Raw genomic sequence first — 15,960 nt, 5'->3', positions numbered from 1 at the left:
AAGGCTAGTTATCAGCATTTTTGAAATATCATCAACTTGGCTAAGTGGTTGAGACAAAAATTCTAACTCAGCTTTTAGGCCACTTTATGGTTACTGCTTTCTGTATATTTTCAAATTTTCAAATGCTGTTTAAGAAGAAAATAAACAGGAAATCTTGAAAGCATTTTCTGTCTAATTTTTAGCTGTTGTTAATGGTACTCAGAATTGGAATGTGAAACCTTTAAAATGAAATATTGATGAGAGCGCCATGGCTATTAAAAAACAAAATGGTTAGTTACATTATATTGTTATCTATTTAATTAGCACCTTTCTTAATGTCTTTCATGCTGTGCATCACTTTTATTTGCTCTTGTTTCCCATAGAGATTCTCATTTTAATAAGTGAATATAAAATAACACAGTAAGCCACAGCCATTATACTCAGGAAAGATTCCTGTAATCATCCATTGCTTACTTTCCTCTAATGAATGTTTCCCTGTCAAAATTAACATTTTTGTTCAGGGGAAAAATGGCTTAACTCAGATGATATAAAACACATATCCAGACTATCTTGCTCTTTTTGAACTTGTTCATTTCCTCTGCTTTGGCCTCTCCATTATACCTCTTTTCTTTATTACCTGAGCTCTCTTGTTTTCTCCTTTATTTAATTGATCTCAGTATCTTGTTGATTCAAATAAGGAATTTCTTTAAACTTTCTAGGAAAAAGAAATAGACTAGCCAGCTGTATTTTGTTTTAAAGACCTTAAAAGTGACATGTTTTAGTTTTTTGTTGAGTTTCTTGTCTATTTGCCTATTAACCAGACGATGTTTTATATGCCCATTTGTTTGGAAATACAGTATTATCTTCCTGTTTTTGCAGGAGTAATGATTGTTGAGAATTTTAAAATGCTGCCTTGATGTATTTGTAGTCAGGAAGTCATTCTGTCTCTGCATTTATTCACTGACCCTAAAAGCTCTTGCAATAGTGTCTGTCATTTTCTAATTTTTCATTCATTAAATCAACACTATTTAATAAATATACATCTCCATCTATTCACAGAGTAGCATAACATGAAATAACCTGAATTAGCTAGGAAAAAAGCAATGCTTCTGTATAGTAAGTGTAAATTCATACATCGTTGTTAGAAGAAAAGCCTAGCAGTGTATCACTTTGCTCTGATATCATTTGACAATGAGATGAAGTAGAAATAATCTATTTCACATAATTTTGGGGAGGAAGTAGACATAAAAATAGCCAGTTAAAAAAGTGTCATAAATACATTAACTAGTAATACTCCCCCTTCCCTCCTTTCCCTGAAAAACTGTACAGTAAAATAATAACTAAAAATAGTGACAGGGCTTCTTAGCATAGTTGTGAAAATGGTAACTTTACAAGATGATTATTTTAAGAAGGTTAAGATTTTAGTTGTTAGCTAACTAATGTAACTACATAGAGTTATAATTAACTGCCCACTCACTTTTCCCATGGTTCCAAAATGTTGGGCGCCAGTAGCCATTTGTTTTATCTTTTGGGGGTGGGAACGGTGGTAGAAGGTTACGGCACTGAGGATTAATTGCATAGCATGGCACCTCACTTTCTACCATCTTGCTCATCTTTACAGTAAATGGTAGACAACAAATCAAGAGGAAAACTGAGATTTATGGGAATGTTTTAAATGTTGTCCTCTGATTTGTCCTCATGCCAGCTTAACTTCAGCCACTGAGAAACCAGATCTCTTACAAAACAGGGAGAGAGCTGCCCCAGCCTCATGGGCATGCTTCCCCCTCCTACGTACCTTTTTGGGGTTCCACAGAGTACCCAGATCCTTGAGTCTCATTCATTCATTCACCAGTTTGTCTCGTACAGCCCTGCTGTAGGAGACATTGGGAGACATTGAGATAAATAAGAGGTGATTTCTGCCTTCCAAAATAAGGTATTTACAAATATCAATAATACAGGTTGAAAGAAAATCAGGTAGTAAAGAGGAATGAACCAGCTAAGCATGTGTGCAGAGGAAATCAGAATGCCTTTAGGGTGGGGACACAGGAAGACTTCACGGCAGAAGAGAAATAAGCTCCAAGTCTTTGTTCCCTTACTTTTCAGGGAATGTGTGTTATTTTTAACTGGAAGTAATCACTTATCCTGAACTTGTGAGCAGTGTTGATCAATAAAAGTTTAGAAATAGTTAGGCCTAAAGTAATGGAAGACTAAGATGTCCAGTATATTGTTCATGCTGTAAACTCCTTGAGCTCTTCTGATAGAATTTTTTTTAATTTAATGACATTAAAAGTGAAAAAGTTACTTATCAGAATGCCCTGTTGTATGGAGTTCTTATTTGTTTTAGAAAAAGGGCTTTTTGGTTTTGCTTCAATGAGTTTTTATAATACAAGTTCACAATCCTATTTTTACTTTGTGAAAAAAATCAAAGCCCCAGCTTGGACCTCCTCCGCATACCCAGGAGTGTGTGCCAGACTCCTGGAGACGTGAGGACAGGCGGGTTGGTGGCTGCGGCACTGGGACACCCATACTGGCCCCGTACACTCCCTACTGAACAGTGATCGCATGAGCATGACACGCTGTGAAATTTCCCCAAATGTGTCATTTTATCTTTTCATAGGAGAGGGATAGAAAATAGCAGGAAGGCATTAATAAAGGAGACAGTACAGAATGTAAGTGATAGGAGGTGGCTGGTTAACACTCAGATTAGCAAGTCAGTGAGGGTTTTTTCTTCTGTTTTTAAAGAGAGTGAATCATCCATTTGAGTTACAGTGACCTACTTTCTCCCATTAAGCCTTTCCTTGCATCCTGCTTTCTAGAGACCACAGGAACATATGTATAGACGTGGATTTAAAGCAGCTGCAGGCAGCACTGCTTGCTGTCTGCAGCAAGGCGGGACTTGGAGCTCTTACTTTATCTAGAGGAAACTGCTGATATTGGAGATGAGAGTTGGAGGACAAATCCCCTGAAGCCAGCAGACTGTTTGAAGGTTCTTATCTGGAACAGGTGTCAGGAAGTCACCTAACATCTGGGGCCTCAGTTTCCCCAACTGCCAGGTTAAAGGATTGGATTCAAGGTTACTTCTGGCTTGAGGAGTCATCATTGATTCTCTGGTTTGGGGTTGGGGAAAACCTTGAATTTTTATTGAGTTTATTTCAGAACTTGGCTGTTTTTGCTCATCAGCATCTAAGATGAAAAGTGGGGATCCAAAGAGTAAAACAAAGCCCCGGCTGTTTGTTCTCCTCCTTTTGCCTTACTTGCCCGTCAGGATCACAGGACCAGACAATTCAAACCGTGCTGACAGGGGCAGGGCCAGGGCCATCTGGGACACAGAGAAACCCAGGCAAAGATCCCTGTTCATTTGTTGACTTCCGCCCCGTGAACATTAGTATTCAGCCGCTAACGCAGCCCTGGCTGCAGTTTTCTGCGAGGGGCTGTGCCTTTGCACCCCACTGCTCATCCACAGTCTGTAAGCATCGTCTTCCTTCACAAAATGACCACCTTGTTCTGATAAGAGGGTCTGAACAGTAAAGGTGAGGGGCTGTTTTGGGTCTACAATAATCAAGCACCTGAGGGATAATCAACATTGTTTGCAAGTACTTGGACCTTTAAATTATCCATATCTATTGAAAAATATTTAAAAGTCTTTATATTCAATATCAGTTCAAAATCTAGAGTGTAAGCAAACTCAAAAAAGCAAAAACGTTTCCTCTGATTTCTGTCTCCTCTTGTCCCAAACCCAAAAATATCTCCCGAATCAACTCTTAATTATTCAAGGGTTCATCATTCGTGGTTCTCAAAGTACGCGTCTCCTCGACTTCTCTCTGCCTCCTGCTGTTTGTCTAATGACTTCTGAAGTGGTTTCACTGTCCAAGAGGTGGAAGTTAATTTTGGATAAAGTGAAAATGTGTGGATATTCTGCACATTGGATTGCTCTTTGCCAATTTTCCCTGGTTGGAGCGGACTACAGCTGCTAAATTTTAGCAATTATTGTTAATTCTGAATTACAGAGAGCGTTAGAGAACAGCGTGATGGCATAGGATGTTCAGGTTCATTCAGTGAGCATTTTACCCAATGGCCATTTGTTGGGTGCTATGAGTTTGTGCCCTTTTCTCGTTTAAGAATGCCTAATGGATGCTGTATATTGCAGAACCGTGTCCGGATTATCCTAAGTTGCTAAGACCCAGACAAAATTATTCATATATATTAAATATCGTATAAAATGCTCACTGAAGAGAAAGTGCCAGAAGAAGAAATTTAAAGAATCAAAATGTCTTAACCTTGAAAAAGTTAACATAAAAGGGCACTTTAAGACCTTAAAAGCTCTCATTACAAGAAAAAACACTTGTAACTGTGTGGTGAAGGGTGTTAACTAGACTTACTGAGGTAGTCATCTCACGGTATGTACACATAGCGGATTATGTTGTACACCTGAAGCAAATATAATGTAAGTCAGTTACAGCTCAATCAAAAAAAGGCAGTGTAGGAGAACACAGCCAATGAATCTGTAACATCTTCCTGTGTTTAGAGATAGTAACTGCACTAGTGGGGGTGAGGGTTAATAATATGGGGAGCTGTTGACCCACTGTGTTGTGTATTTGAAACCAACATAAGATTGTCTATCAATAATACTTTAATTTAAAAAAAAGGCAGTGTCCTCTATGATGTTTTTGGTAATAATCAGCAAGAATATGTTAGAAAATCAGATTCCTTTATTTTAAGACCTTCGTATTTCTCTTTTCTCTTGCAGGCGAATTTGTGTTTTGTGGATATTGACAACCATTTTATTGAGTTGCCTGAGGAATTTCCCCAGTTTCCCAATAAAGTGGATTTTATCCAGGAACTCTCTGAGGTGCTGCTTCAGTTTGGGCTCCCGCCGGAGGGCAGCCTGCACTGCAGCGAGAGCGCCACCAGGCTGAAGAATCTGGTTCTGAAAGACTTGGTCAACGACAAGAAGAACGGCAACGTCCTCACTGGTAACATCAGCGTGGGTGACTTCCTGAAGGGCAACGAAACCATCGCCCGCCTCCAGGCTCTGGCCCAGCGGACCGGGGTGGCCATGGACAAAATGGACCTGTCTGCCTCTCTGGGTGGAAAAGAGAAGGATCTGAAACTTCAGTGCGAAGAGGCAGAGCTCAAGGACTACCAGCTCAATGTGCAGCTCCGAGAGGTCTTCGCCAACCGCTTCACGCAGATGTTTGCCGACTATGAAGCATTTGTGATTCAGACTGCGCAGGACATGGAGTCCTGGCTCACCAGCCGGGAGCAGATGCAGAACTTTGACAAAGTAAAAAGCACCACACTTTCCCTTTCCATGGTTCTTAGTGGGCTGTGGTACTGGTTTTGTTGATTCTTTTTAAACACAGATTTTCCTCTCTCCCGTCTCATTCAGAACTTTTCTTGACCAGTACTTCATCCTAGATAAAATAGTTGCACAGGAAAGCATGTCAAGTAGCAACGTAAGCTGGTCGTTGAATTGTAACTTAAACTGCCTTTAATCTCATTTGCAAATGTCCTGTACTTTGAAGATGCCAGAATTATAGAAACTCTTAAGTTTCACAGGTTTTTAAAACCTGTGAACACTCTCTGCCCTTGTTGGAGTTTTATTTACTCTTGTTTTAGGATCAAGTCCAGTTCAGTGAGGCCCATTCCTTTTCTAGCAAGTCCTTACGCTTATATTTTGTCTTCATCCTATAATGATGTCACAACTTGTCCATGTACTGTAGTTTCAAAAGGCAAATTTTTGTCTCATTTTAGTATCAAAAGAGAGGGAAAATGAATTAAAAGTAGGCCTTATGATAATAAGTCAAGGCTCTGTTCCAAAGTTTTTGGAAAAGGAAGACAGAGAATGACACCGGTTTTTGACTGTCCTGCTGAAGGTGAAGCTCCTTTCTGAGGTTTACTATAGAGTATTCTTAAGCCAGATTTTCTTGCTGTATCTACCAGATTTTTTAAAAATTCCGGGCAGAAGCACTGTGGCATGTGTATTGCCTCTTCCACGTCACTGGGGTGTAGTTTAGTCCCCTGCCTCTGTGGTGGCAAGACACGATACTGCTGTTAGAGTGAATTATGGCTTCTTGCTTAAATGGTCTCTGTGTCATGGAAGGCCTCTCAAAGATGCTAATACATTCCAAGAAGCTAATCTACAATCTTGGAGTATCTGACAAATACGTCTTAATAAAAAATGTTTGTGAAGGTGGGCAGTATAAAAGATTATATTCCAATTTCACCAGATGTTTTTTCAGGTAGAGTATATAAATGACGCTGAAGAGTTAAGTTCTGATGCACTTTATGTTTGAGAAAACTTCTTTAATAAATTAAGAAGCTTTCATTTCTCTAAATGTATTCCTGCTCTTGGATTCCTTTCTCATTAAACTTAACCACTTGTTCACATTTTTTCCTATCCAGCTGAGACCTAATCTGGGTACACTTATGACTTATCCTTGGGGCAATTCAAATTCTTATCTAAACTGAGCACTAGTACTTTCTTCCTTCTTAATCTTTATATAGCTTCAAACTATAAATGGAATTCTTTTTCTACAACCCCTAGAGAAATGAAAGTTTCATGTTGGATTCCAGAAGGCTCTCATTTGTCACTGGGGAAGTTTACAGGACTGTCACATACCAGTCCTGCAAGCCAGCTCTTTGCTGACTTCAGTGTCGTAGCCCATGAGGACTTGAATATCAAAAGCCAGATATCTGGCCCATTCAGGAAAAAATAGACTATTCACTCTATAAGAAGTAAAAAAATCGGTATTTATCTGTAAAAATATCTTTGGAAGAGGTGAATTGATTTCTAGACATTGCTGTGAACTTTTGTCTGGCTCTTTGGATTTATGCAAATACGTCTGGACTGTGGAGGCCCTTAAATTGAGTAAGTGGGTTTCTGTACAGTTTTTAAAAGGCTTCTTAGATTTCAGAAGGAAAAATAAATATGCTAGGAAGAAACTGATGAGTATTAAGGAGAGAACCTCACGTCAGAACTTGGGTGTTTCCCCTCTGACTTCTGCCATGCTGCACCTACTCAAAAGATGAATGGCTGAGATAGGAATTAATTCACTTCCAGATTTCAGCTAATACCAACTGCAGCTAGAATTCCCAGACACATGGGGGCCCCAAGAGCCCTAGAAAAAAAGTGAGCACTTTGACTTAGGAACTGGTGCCAGCTTACTGAGCCATTCCGTGCAGCAGACTGGTGACAGACGTGGGGCGGGTGGCGCACGCTTCCCAAAGGCTTGGCTCACACTGGGTGGTTTTTCATTGTGAAGGCCCAGGCTGTTCTGTCAGCACAGATCTGAAAGGAGACTGACCGTGAATTTCTCATCCCTCAGTCTCTTAACAGTGCTTGGGTCTAGAAAAACATCTACCTGAAGTAGAGTAAAAAGATTTCACCCATAAGCACAAATCCCATGTTGTTTTCTTTTAAGGTTATTACTTATGTATATGTCATTATTGCATCAGTTAATCACCCCAGTGCCTTATAACTTGGGGGCATATTGCATAGGCTAGAAATAAAGAGCAGAAAAAATGACCACTCTCCAGGGAAAGGGGTTAGATTGAATGGTAAGTGAGGAGGATGACTGGCGATCATGTAGCAACTGATCCACCATCTTTCATTAATGATGCCTCTTTTTAACGTAATGGTCACGAGGAGCAGAATGTAAGTCAGTTCTGAACACTGGGATCAGTGCTAAAGACCTAAGCAATCTAAATTCCATGAACTTAGAAGAAAAGAAGGAAAAGTAGATGTTCAAGGACTTTAATTTCAAACATCAGTGTTCTATGTCTTAAGATTAAAAAAGAATGACCTTAGCAACAGATGATTTTCAGATTTATCATGTGGTATTGCAATGGTCTCTTTGCATGAGTAACTTCCTGATGATCTCATTACAGGCTTCCTTTCTGTCCGACCAGCCTGAGCCTTACCTGCCGTTTCTCTCACGCTTCATTGAAACACAGATGTTTGCCACCTTTATCGATAACAAAATCATGTCTCAGTGGGAAGAGAAAGATCCTTTGCTCCGGGTCTTTGACTTCCGGATTGAGAAGATAAGACTGTATAACGTAAGGGCACCCACCTTGAGGACATCTATCTATCAGAAATGCAGCACCTTAAAAGAAGCAGGTATATTTGTCATGCCTTTTAAAATTAACTTAAAATCCATGATCATTTCTTTTCCCACATTGTTGGCTTTATAAACCACAAAATTAATTTTCGGCTTTTGACTTCACGGTTAATCCCTGTACAGTATCACAAGGTGCTTTGTATGGTCTTGTTTCCTTCTGTTTCTTTGAATTAATGTCTGTCCCGTTCCTTCTTAACATTCCTTTTCCCGTTGAACAGGGAAAACAATAGCAACACAATGGAGAATAACTATAAGGTCGCTGTGATTTTTGTCTCATTCTCTTTGTTGCCTTAATGGAAAAAATGTCCATTTCTATTTTGCTGCTTATGTTTCCCCTTGTCACCTTATTTCCCTTCATCTAAGGGAAGATAAGTATTAATTTAAAACAGTAAATCTGAGATGCTGCCTACTCTGCATAACAGTATATTATTTTAGTGGTGCCATTAAATAATAATAGCTTTATTTATTGAAATTAAATCTCTGGACTCTTGCATTCAAATTAGAGTTTCCCCAGTCCTGACACCAGTTGGTCCCTCAGAGACTTATGAGTCTTGGCCAGTCTTGTCTGGCAGTGTAATGTAGCCCATTAAATAAATAATTGTATTAATAGTCAGTGTTTACTGAGTACTTCCTGTATGCTGGCTATTACACCAGGTGTTTACATGCATCTTTGCATTCAGTGTTAAAAATGAGGGGGCACAGACACATTTCCTTTTGTTTGTTACTAACCTCATTTTACAGTTGAGAAAACTGAGAAGTTAAATAACTTGCTTGTTTATGATTGCTTAGCTAGTGATAGCTGGAGCCGTGTCTGGAACCCAGGTTGACTATTGCTAGCTCCTGAAGCCTTGCTACCACGTCAGCTGTTCATTCAGCAAAAAATCATGTAACAATGCACCAACCCACACAGGTTTATACATGATACCTGGTTCCTAACTCTTTCTTTGTCAAATAAACTGATGGCTCTTACCTGAGTGCCCCTCCCTGTTTACTTCTTTCCCTTCAAATGTAGAAGCTGTTTGAGAGCCATTTTTCCCCTGGAGCAACAAGAGGCAGCAGGTGTGGAGGGTCTTGGCTCGCCTCTGTCGCTTACCATCGCTTTGTTTAAATAGACGGAGGTCACGGGAGTAGTGCAGCCGTAGTCGTAGCCTGTCTAAGGAAAGAAGCGTGTAAATAATGTCCTCAGTGAGTCTTAGCCCGCTGTTCCTCATCCTGCTGTGTCAGGTTAGAACCCTGGAACCCCTTCAGGAAGTGCAGTTACCTGTGTTTCTGGAACTTGAGGGAGCAGACGAAAGAAACTGTCCACGCTTGTTCAGAGGGTACTCTGACTGTCAATGCTTTAATAGCCACGTAAAAAACATAGTATCGTGCCTTGTTGAACAAATTTCATTCCTCCCTTCCTGACATAATTTGTTAAATGTAGAGAAGCACTGATTCCTTTATTAGTGCTCTTCTAGATCTTTCCAATCAAAATAGATTTTCTGTCAGCCTCTCAAAAGAGTTTGATACTCCCACTCTTACTGCAGAAATTATATCCCACTCCTGAAAATGTGCCGTTATAGATTTAACATATATGAAAATGAGATTAGGCCAAAGCAATAGTCTCCCAGGAACAGAATTCATCAAAGACATTTTTTAGAAAGTGGAAGGAGGCAGCTGGCTGTGCCCATATCCCTTATAAATGGTGCAGGTACTGCATTTATCAGGTGGAAATGCCGTCCCCCCACCCACACCCAAAGCTGAAGCGACTGGGCTTTGGCTGGCGACACCGGGTTTTTCTTGTGTATAGTTTTTTGTCCTTTGTTTTGTGTTTGGTTTGGTTTTGCCTCCAACTAAAAAGAATTTTGATTTGCAGGTGAACTCTTTAGTCAGAGGCGAGCGGCTCTTGATATTGTGGCACCAGAACCTCATGATTTCTCTTCAGAAAGGCAACTCATTGATAGTAACGCAGAACTTGTTTTTCCTTACCAATCACAGAAAATGAGTATCGGCACAAACCCTTGAAAGTCTAACAACGGGCCCATGACCCCTCAAAGCAGGCATTTAATGGTCTCTGAATGTTCAGTATCCACGGGTTGCATGATCACTGAAGGTAACATTGCATTATCCGAGGGCAACCCTAATAAAATGAATCTTGATTTTTGTTTTTAAAAAGCTTCCTAAACTAAAGGAAAATAACTCATTATCGGATGGATTTCTCTATCATTTTAAATCCACTGGAAAAGCTGAAGCTACTTTCCCTTTTTATCCTTCCGTGAGGACAGAAGCGCTGGTTGGCAGAGAGAGAATTTTGTAGTATTTCATGGAACATAAAATTGGCCTGGACTTCAGAGAATTCCGTGCTGGGAATCTAAACATTGTTTTGCCTAAACCCTCGATTCATTAAGTGTTTATAAATATCAGGAAGCACTGAGAGTATGGACAGGGTTTTGGAGAGCCAGGGGGCATCATTGAAAATTAAATACCACTTCACATTAAGACATGGCATCCTTCTGCCCAGCAGTGAACATATGGACTGTGTTTCAAGAGAAGTTCCATGTTAAAAATAAAATGAAATTCAACAAAGTTTTGGATAGATTCATATGAGTTATGAAGAAAAATAAGGGGAGTTTAAAGCAGATGCCTAACATTTAGAAGTTTAAGTCACAGAGGGTAACGGGGACTTCTGTGCAGTCCCCCTCAGTGCTGTCGCCAAGCACAACAACCGGCCTGGGTGAAGCCCTGATCACGTGGGATGACATTAAGCATGTCATGTGTTTTGGACAAGCATGGAATGTGTCATGAACACCCCTTCCCACCCAAGAAGGATATTTTTTTAGAATATATGTGGAGAGTGGCCAGCAGTCCCCAGTCTGCTGGTTCTGAACAGGGCAAAATAAACTATTCTGTGAAGTATTTATAAGAACACATTTTTACTTCTGTTAAATCCCAAGATTAGCAGCTCGCCACGGTGTGTTCTGTGTTACTGCCCAACCACACTTCCTGCCCCCTCTCCCCTTTGGTAACCTCTGGGCCAAAGATTGGAGAGCTGGTCTTGCTTCATAGATATTACATTTTTCTCTTGGAAGTGCAGTTGATAAAAACACTTAAGATCAGATTTTTTTTACCAGAGAAACAGTTCATTGTTTCTTTGAGACATCCTCCTAGCTTGAAGTGGTTTTAAAGTAGAAACATTGAGTAATTCCTCTCATTTACCTTTGGCCTATTTTATTCTTCTGAAGGCCAGTTTCTTATGCTCTGAACATTTTCTAAATGCCTGCTTACTTAATTTTTCTCTGCATTACCACTCCTGATCTAATAAACACTCCTAAGTGACTCCTACTAATGAGAATGTGATTATCGCTAAAAGTGAGGTAATAAACTTTACACCATTCCTTGTTTTTACAAATGTGGAACCATGAATATTTAATGGATCTCTGCACAAAGAAGTGAAGTAACGTAAGGCCACCGTGTGCTTGCTTTTACTTGTTTTTCGGCTCAAGGAAAAAGCTTTTCTTTGCTATCACTTTCTTTAATATTGTACTTAGAACCATATTTTCATTAAGGATATTGAATTTCTCAATTAGAGGAAACTGTTACACTACTAAACTATAGATTTTCCAACCCTGCTACCCTGTTTTTGACAAAGGCAGAAAATACCACGAAAATTAATCATCTAGTACTTACTTAAAATTAACCTTTTGGTAGTTACATTATGCTGATTAGTGAAAAGCTTTTGTAAAAATCTATTTTGGAATGTCAGAAAGACTGAGCTCCCTGTCAGTGCATGAGCAGAGGAAGTGTTACTTTTAAGGCCCTGCCAAGGAAATGTCTCTAATTTGTTATAAATTTAATTTACAGCCCAATCAATTGAGCAGCGACTGATGAAAATGGATCACACTGCCATTCACCCTCACCTACTCGATATGAAAATTGGTCAAGGCAAATACGAGCAAGGGTTCTTCCCAAAGTTACAGTCTGACGTCTTGGCCACAGGACCAGCTAACACCAAGTAAGCATGTTCTTCACTCGAGTAGCGGGCCGAAGGGAGGAATGGCGGCCGCAGTGCCCTGCTGCTCCCGTGGGTCTGGGCCGAGCCGTTAGGCATCTGCCAATCTGATTGCCCTTTTCAAAGACAGAGCCCATTTGAAATATGGATTGACATTCTATGAATAGTTGACTTTTAATTCTGTCATGTAAAAAAAATCCAAAGACTCAGTATTTTTTTCTTCCTTAAGTGATGTGCAGTTGGGAATAGTGTCACCTTCAGTGGCTGTGTCTAAATGTCAGGCTCATACTCTCCACTGGAATTAGGAAGTTAGACTCCACTCTCTGTCTTAGTTCCTAGGACTGCTGTAAAAAACTACTACAGTCTCTGTGGCTTAGGGCCACAGAAATTTATTCTTTCATAGTTCTGTAAGCTGGAAGTTCAAAATCGAGGAATGGGCAGGATAGTGTGTGTTCCCTCCAAGGCCTCTAAGCAAGGATATTTTTCGCCTCTTCCAGCTTCCGGTGGCCCCAGGCAGTCCTTGGCTTGCAGCCGTGTGACTGCAGCCTCTGCGTCCCTCTTCACGGGGCTGTCATCTCTCTGTGCAGGTCCAAATCTCTCTCTTCTTATGAGGACACTAGGCATGTGGATTAGGGCCCACCTTAATGACCCCATCTTACCTGGATTACCACTGCAAAGACCCTATTTCCAAATAAAGCCACGTTCACAGGTATATTGGGGTTAAGACTGACTTTAACATATCATTTGGGGGGACCAATTCAGCCCATGATACCATCTTCGTACTTTCTAAGTATCAAGTACAAAAGTTGCAAAATAACCAAAAATAAAGGTAAACCCATAATTCTATATGGTAGATGATCTATTCAGAAAATATCTGAATATGGTTAGAGTGGAGAACAGTTATTTGGGATTTTAGGTGAATACAAGTGTTTCATTAACAATTGAGTAATAAAGAAAGGTTTTATAAGAATGAGCAAATGGTTGATCAACTGTTAGAGGGAATTTCATATGCTGCCTACAAAGAAAGCAAAAGCAAATAAGCAGTCTTCAGTATTTCAGCAAATGTGATCATCTTTGGTAAAATTATGCTTAGTAGCTGAGGTTTAATAATGCAAGGAATAAACTAATAAGACCAGGAATTTTCTTAACAAGACCCATTTCTCTGTTCTAAAATAAAATTAATAAGGCGTTTTGTCCCACAGAGTGTATAGTGACATACTCGTTATATCAGGCAAGTTAATGTTTATCCTTTTCTTTTCCTAAAGCCTTTTCCACTATTGCCTACCGAGGAAATGTTTCCCATTTATATTCCAGTCCTTCATTTTATTTATTATATAAGGTCATTAGCTGGTGTTCATAGTATTCAGTTTCCTATTTGTACTATTTATGTGAACCACTCTGATCAGTAACCCTTATTTTTTATTTTTATTTTTTTGTAAACATTTTGTGAAAAATTTAAAGATGTACGTTTGGACACTCTTAGGGAGTTACTTTGTAACAAGAATCATTCATATTCTTGTTGCAAACTATTTAATATATTTGATTTTTTATTGAATTTCTTTTACTTGTTTTATTTTGATATCATTAATGTATAATTACTTGAACAACATTATGGTTACTAGACTCCCCCTGTTATCAAGTCCCCCCCACATACTCCATTACACTCACTGTGCCTCAGCGTAGTAAGATGCTATAGAGTCACTACTTGTCTTCTCTGTATATACTGCCTTCCCCGTGTCCCCTCTACATTATGTGTGCGAATCGTAATGCCCCCTTTTCCCCTTTGTCCCTCCCTTCCCACCCATCCTCCCCAGTCCCTTTCCCTTTGGTAACTGTTAGTCCATTCTTGGGTTCTGTGCTTCTGCTGCTGTTTTGTTCCTTCAGTGTTTTCTTTGTTCTTGTGCTCCACATATGAGTGAAATCATTTGGTACTTGTCTTTCTCCACCTGACTTATTTCACTGAGCATAATACCCTCTAAATCCATCCATGTCGTCACAAATGGTAGGATTTGTTTTCTTATGGCTGAATAATATTCCATTGTGTATATGTACCACATCTTCTTTATCCATTCATCTCCTGATCAACACTTAGGTTGCTTCCATTTCTTGGCTGTTGTAAATAGTGCTACCATAAACATAGGGGTGCATCTGTCTTTTTCAAACTGGGCTCCTGCATTCTTAGGGTAAATTCCTAGAAGTAGAATTCCTGGGTCAAATGGTATTTCTATTTTTAGTATTTTGAGGAACCTCCATACTGCTTTCCACAATGGTTGAACTAATTTACATTCCCACCAGCAGTGTAGGAGGGTTCCCCTTTCTCCACATCCTCACCAACATTTGTTGTTGTTTGTCTTTTGGATGGCAGCCATCCTTACTGGTGTGAGGTGATACCTCATTGTGGTTTTAATTTGCATTTCTTTGATGATTAGTGATGTGGAGCATCTTTTCATATGTCTGTTTCCATCTGAATTTCTTCTTTGGAGAACTGTCTGTTCAGCTCTTCTGCCCATTTTTTAATTGGCTTATTTGCTTTTTGTTTGTTAAGGTGTGTGAGCTCTTTATATATTTTGGATGTCAACCCCTTATCGGATATGTCATTTATGAATATATTCTCCCATACTGTCGGATGTCTTTTAGTTCTACTGTTGGTGTTCTTTGCTGTACAGAAGCTTTTTAGTTTGATATAGTCCCACTTGTTCATTTTTGCTTTTGTCTCCCTTGCCCAGGGAGATATGTTTATGAAGAAGTTGCTCATGTTTATGTCCAAGGGATTTTTGCCTATGTTTTTTTCTAAGAGTTTTATGGTTTCATGACCATTTCAAATTTACTTCTTTGTATGGGGTTAGACAATGACCCAATTTCATTCTCTTACATGTAGCTGTCCAGTTTTGCCAACACCAGCTGTTGAAGAGGCTGTCATTTCCCCATTGTATGTCCATGGCTCCTTTATTGTTTATTAATTGACCATATATGTTTGGGTTAATATCAGGACTCTCTATTCTGTTCCTCTAGTCTGTTCTTGTGCCAGTAACAAATTATCTTGATTACTGTGGGTTTGTAGTAGTAACCCTTATTTTTTAAATCCCTAAACAAATTTCACTACCTTACACTGACCATTTTTGCTACTATTTACAGGGCCTCCAGGTACATTTTATTTGTTACTTATATCTTACTCTTCTCCTTTATTACGTAAGTTCACCAGTGGTGTTTACATTCTGCTTCAGAGTTGTTAAAGAAAAAAAATACACTCATGGCACTTGTTGAAGATGGTAAGACAGACTTCATTCAAGGGGGGCCATGGTTTGGAGGCAGGGACCCCTGCAATGAGGTCTTGCAGTGGGAGGGAGAGATTGGCCTCTACTCCAAATACCACATGGGCAAGTAGGACTTTATAACTAGCGAGCAGAGTGGAGGTCAGTGGGTAGAAAACTACTCAGATGAATATCAGGGGTGAGGGGAGGATTCTGCCTGGACAAAAGGATTCTTGCTGAAGACAAGGTCTACGTGATCAGACATCACCTGGGGGATGGATGAGATGTGAGTGTGATCATGTGCCCAAGGGGGCGGGGGGGCTCCTGCTAAACTGACTTAGCAAGACTCTTGCTAAGATTGGATTTACAAGGAGGTGCTCAGATGGGCCTCAGAGAAGGGTCAGGAGCCTGGAGGTTTCGTCAAGCAAAAATCTTTGTCAGTGTCTAGGATGCTTTTTTCTGGGTTTCCCTCTTTAATCACCTCAATTCTTTTTGTCTCTTTTTGCACTCTTACGGGGATCCTTTGCTGCAGGGACATTTACAGGGATTCTACTATAAAGACGCATTATTACTTGATCTTTGCACATTTCTTTTACCCAATCATAGACCTATTCTTTTT

At 39.7% G+C, this 15,960-nt stretch overlaps 1 protein-coding gene across 10 annotated transcripts in view; it reads left to right on the top strand.

Moving 5' to 3' along the window:
• The window catches only part of DENND5B (DENN domain containing 5B), a 175,019-nt gene that overhangs the window by 116,318 nt on the left and 42,741 nt on the right, over positions 1-15,960 (top strand). For 7 of the 10 annotated variants that reach the window (XM_036889193.2, XM_036889194.2, XM_036889196.2 and 4 more), the window contains 4 exons: positions 4,727-5,263; positions 7,870-8,101; positions 9,958-10,044; positions 11,943-12,093. In XM_036889193.2, the coding sequence (XP_036745088.2) occupies positions 4,727-5,263; positions 7,870-8,101; positions 9,958-10,044; positions 11,943-12,093 (1,007 nt within the window). The remainder of the gene's footprint in view (positions 1-4,726; positions 5,264-7,869; positions 8,102-9,957; positions 10,045-11,942; positions 12,094-15,960) is intronic. The other 3 variants (XM_036889195.2, XM_036889198.2, XM_036889200.2) reach the window with 1 other exon arrangement.

This window comes from Manis pentadactyla, chromosome 14, assembly GCF_030020395.1.
Source record: "Manis pentadactyla isolate mManPen7 chromosome 14, mManPen7.hap1, whole genome shotgun sequence".
Lineage (NCBI taxonomy): Eukaryota > Metazoa > Chordata > Mammalia > Pholidota > Manidae > Manis > Manis pentadactyla.
Note: the sequence above shows the minus strand (reverse complement) of the source record. Positions and strands in the feature narration are given on the sequence as shown.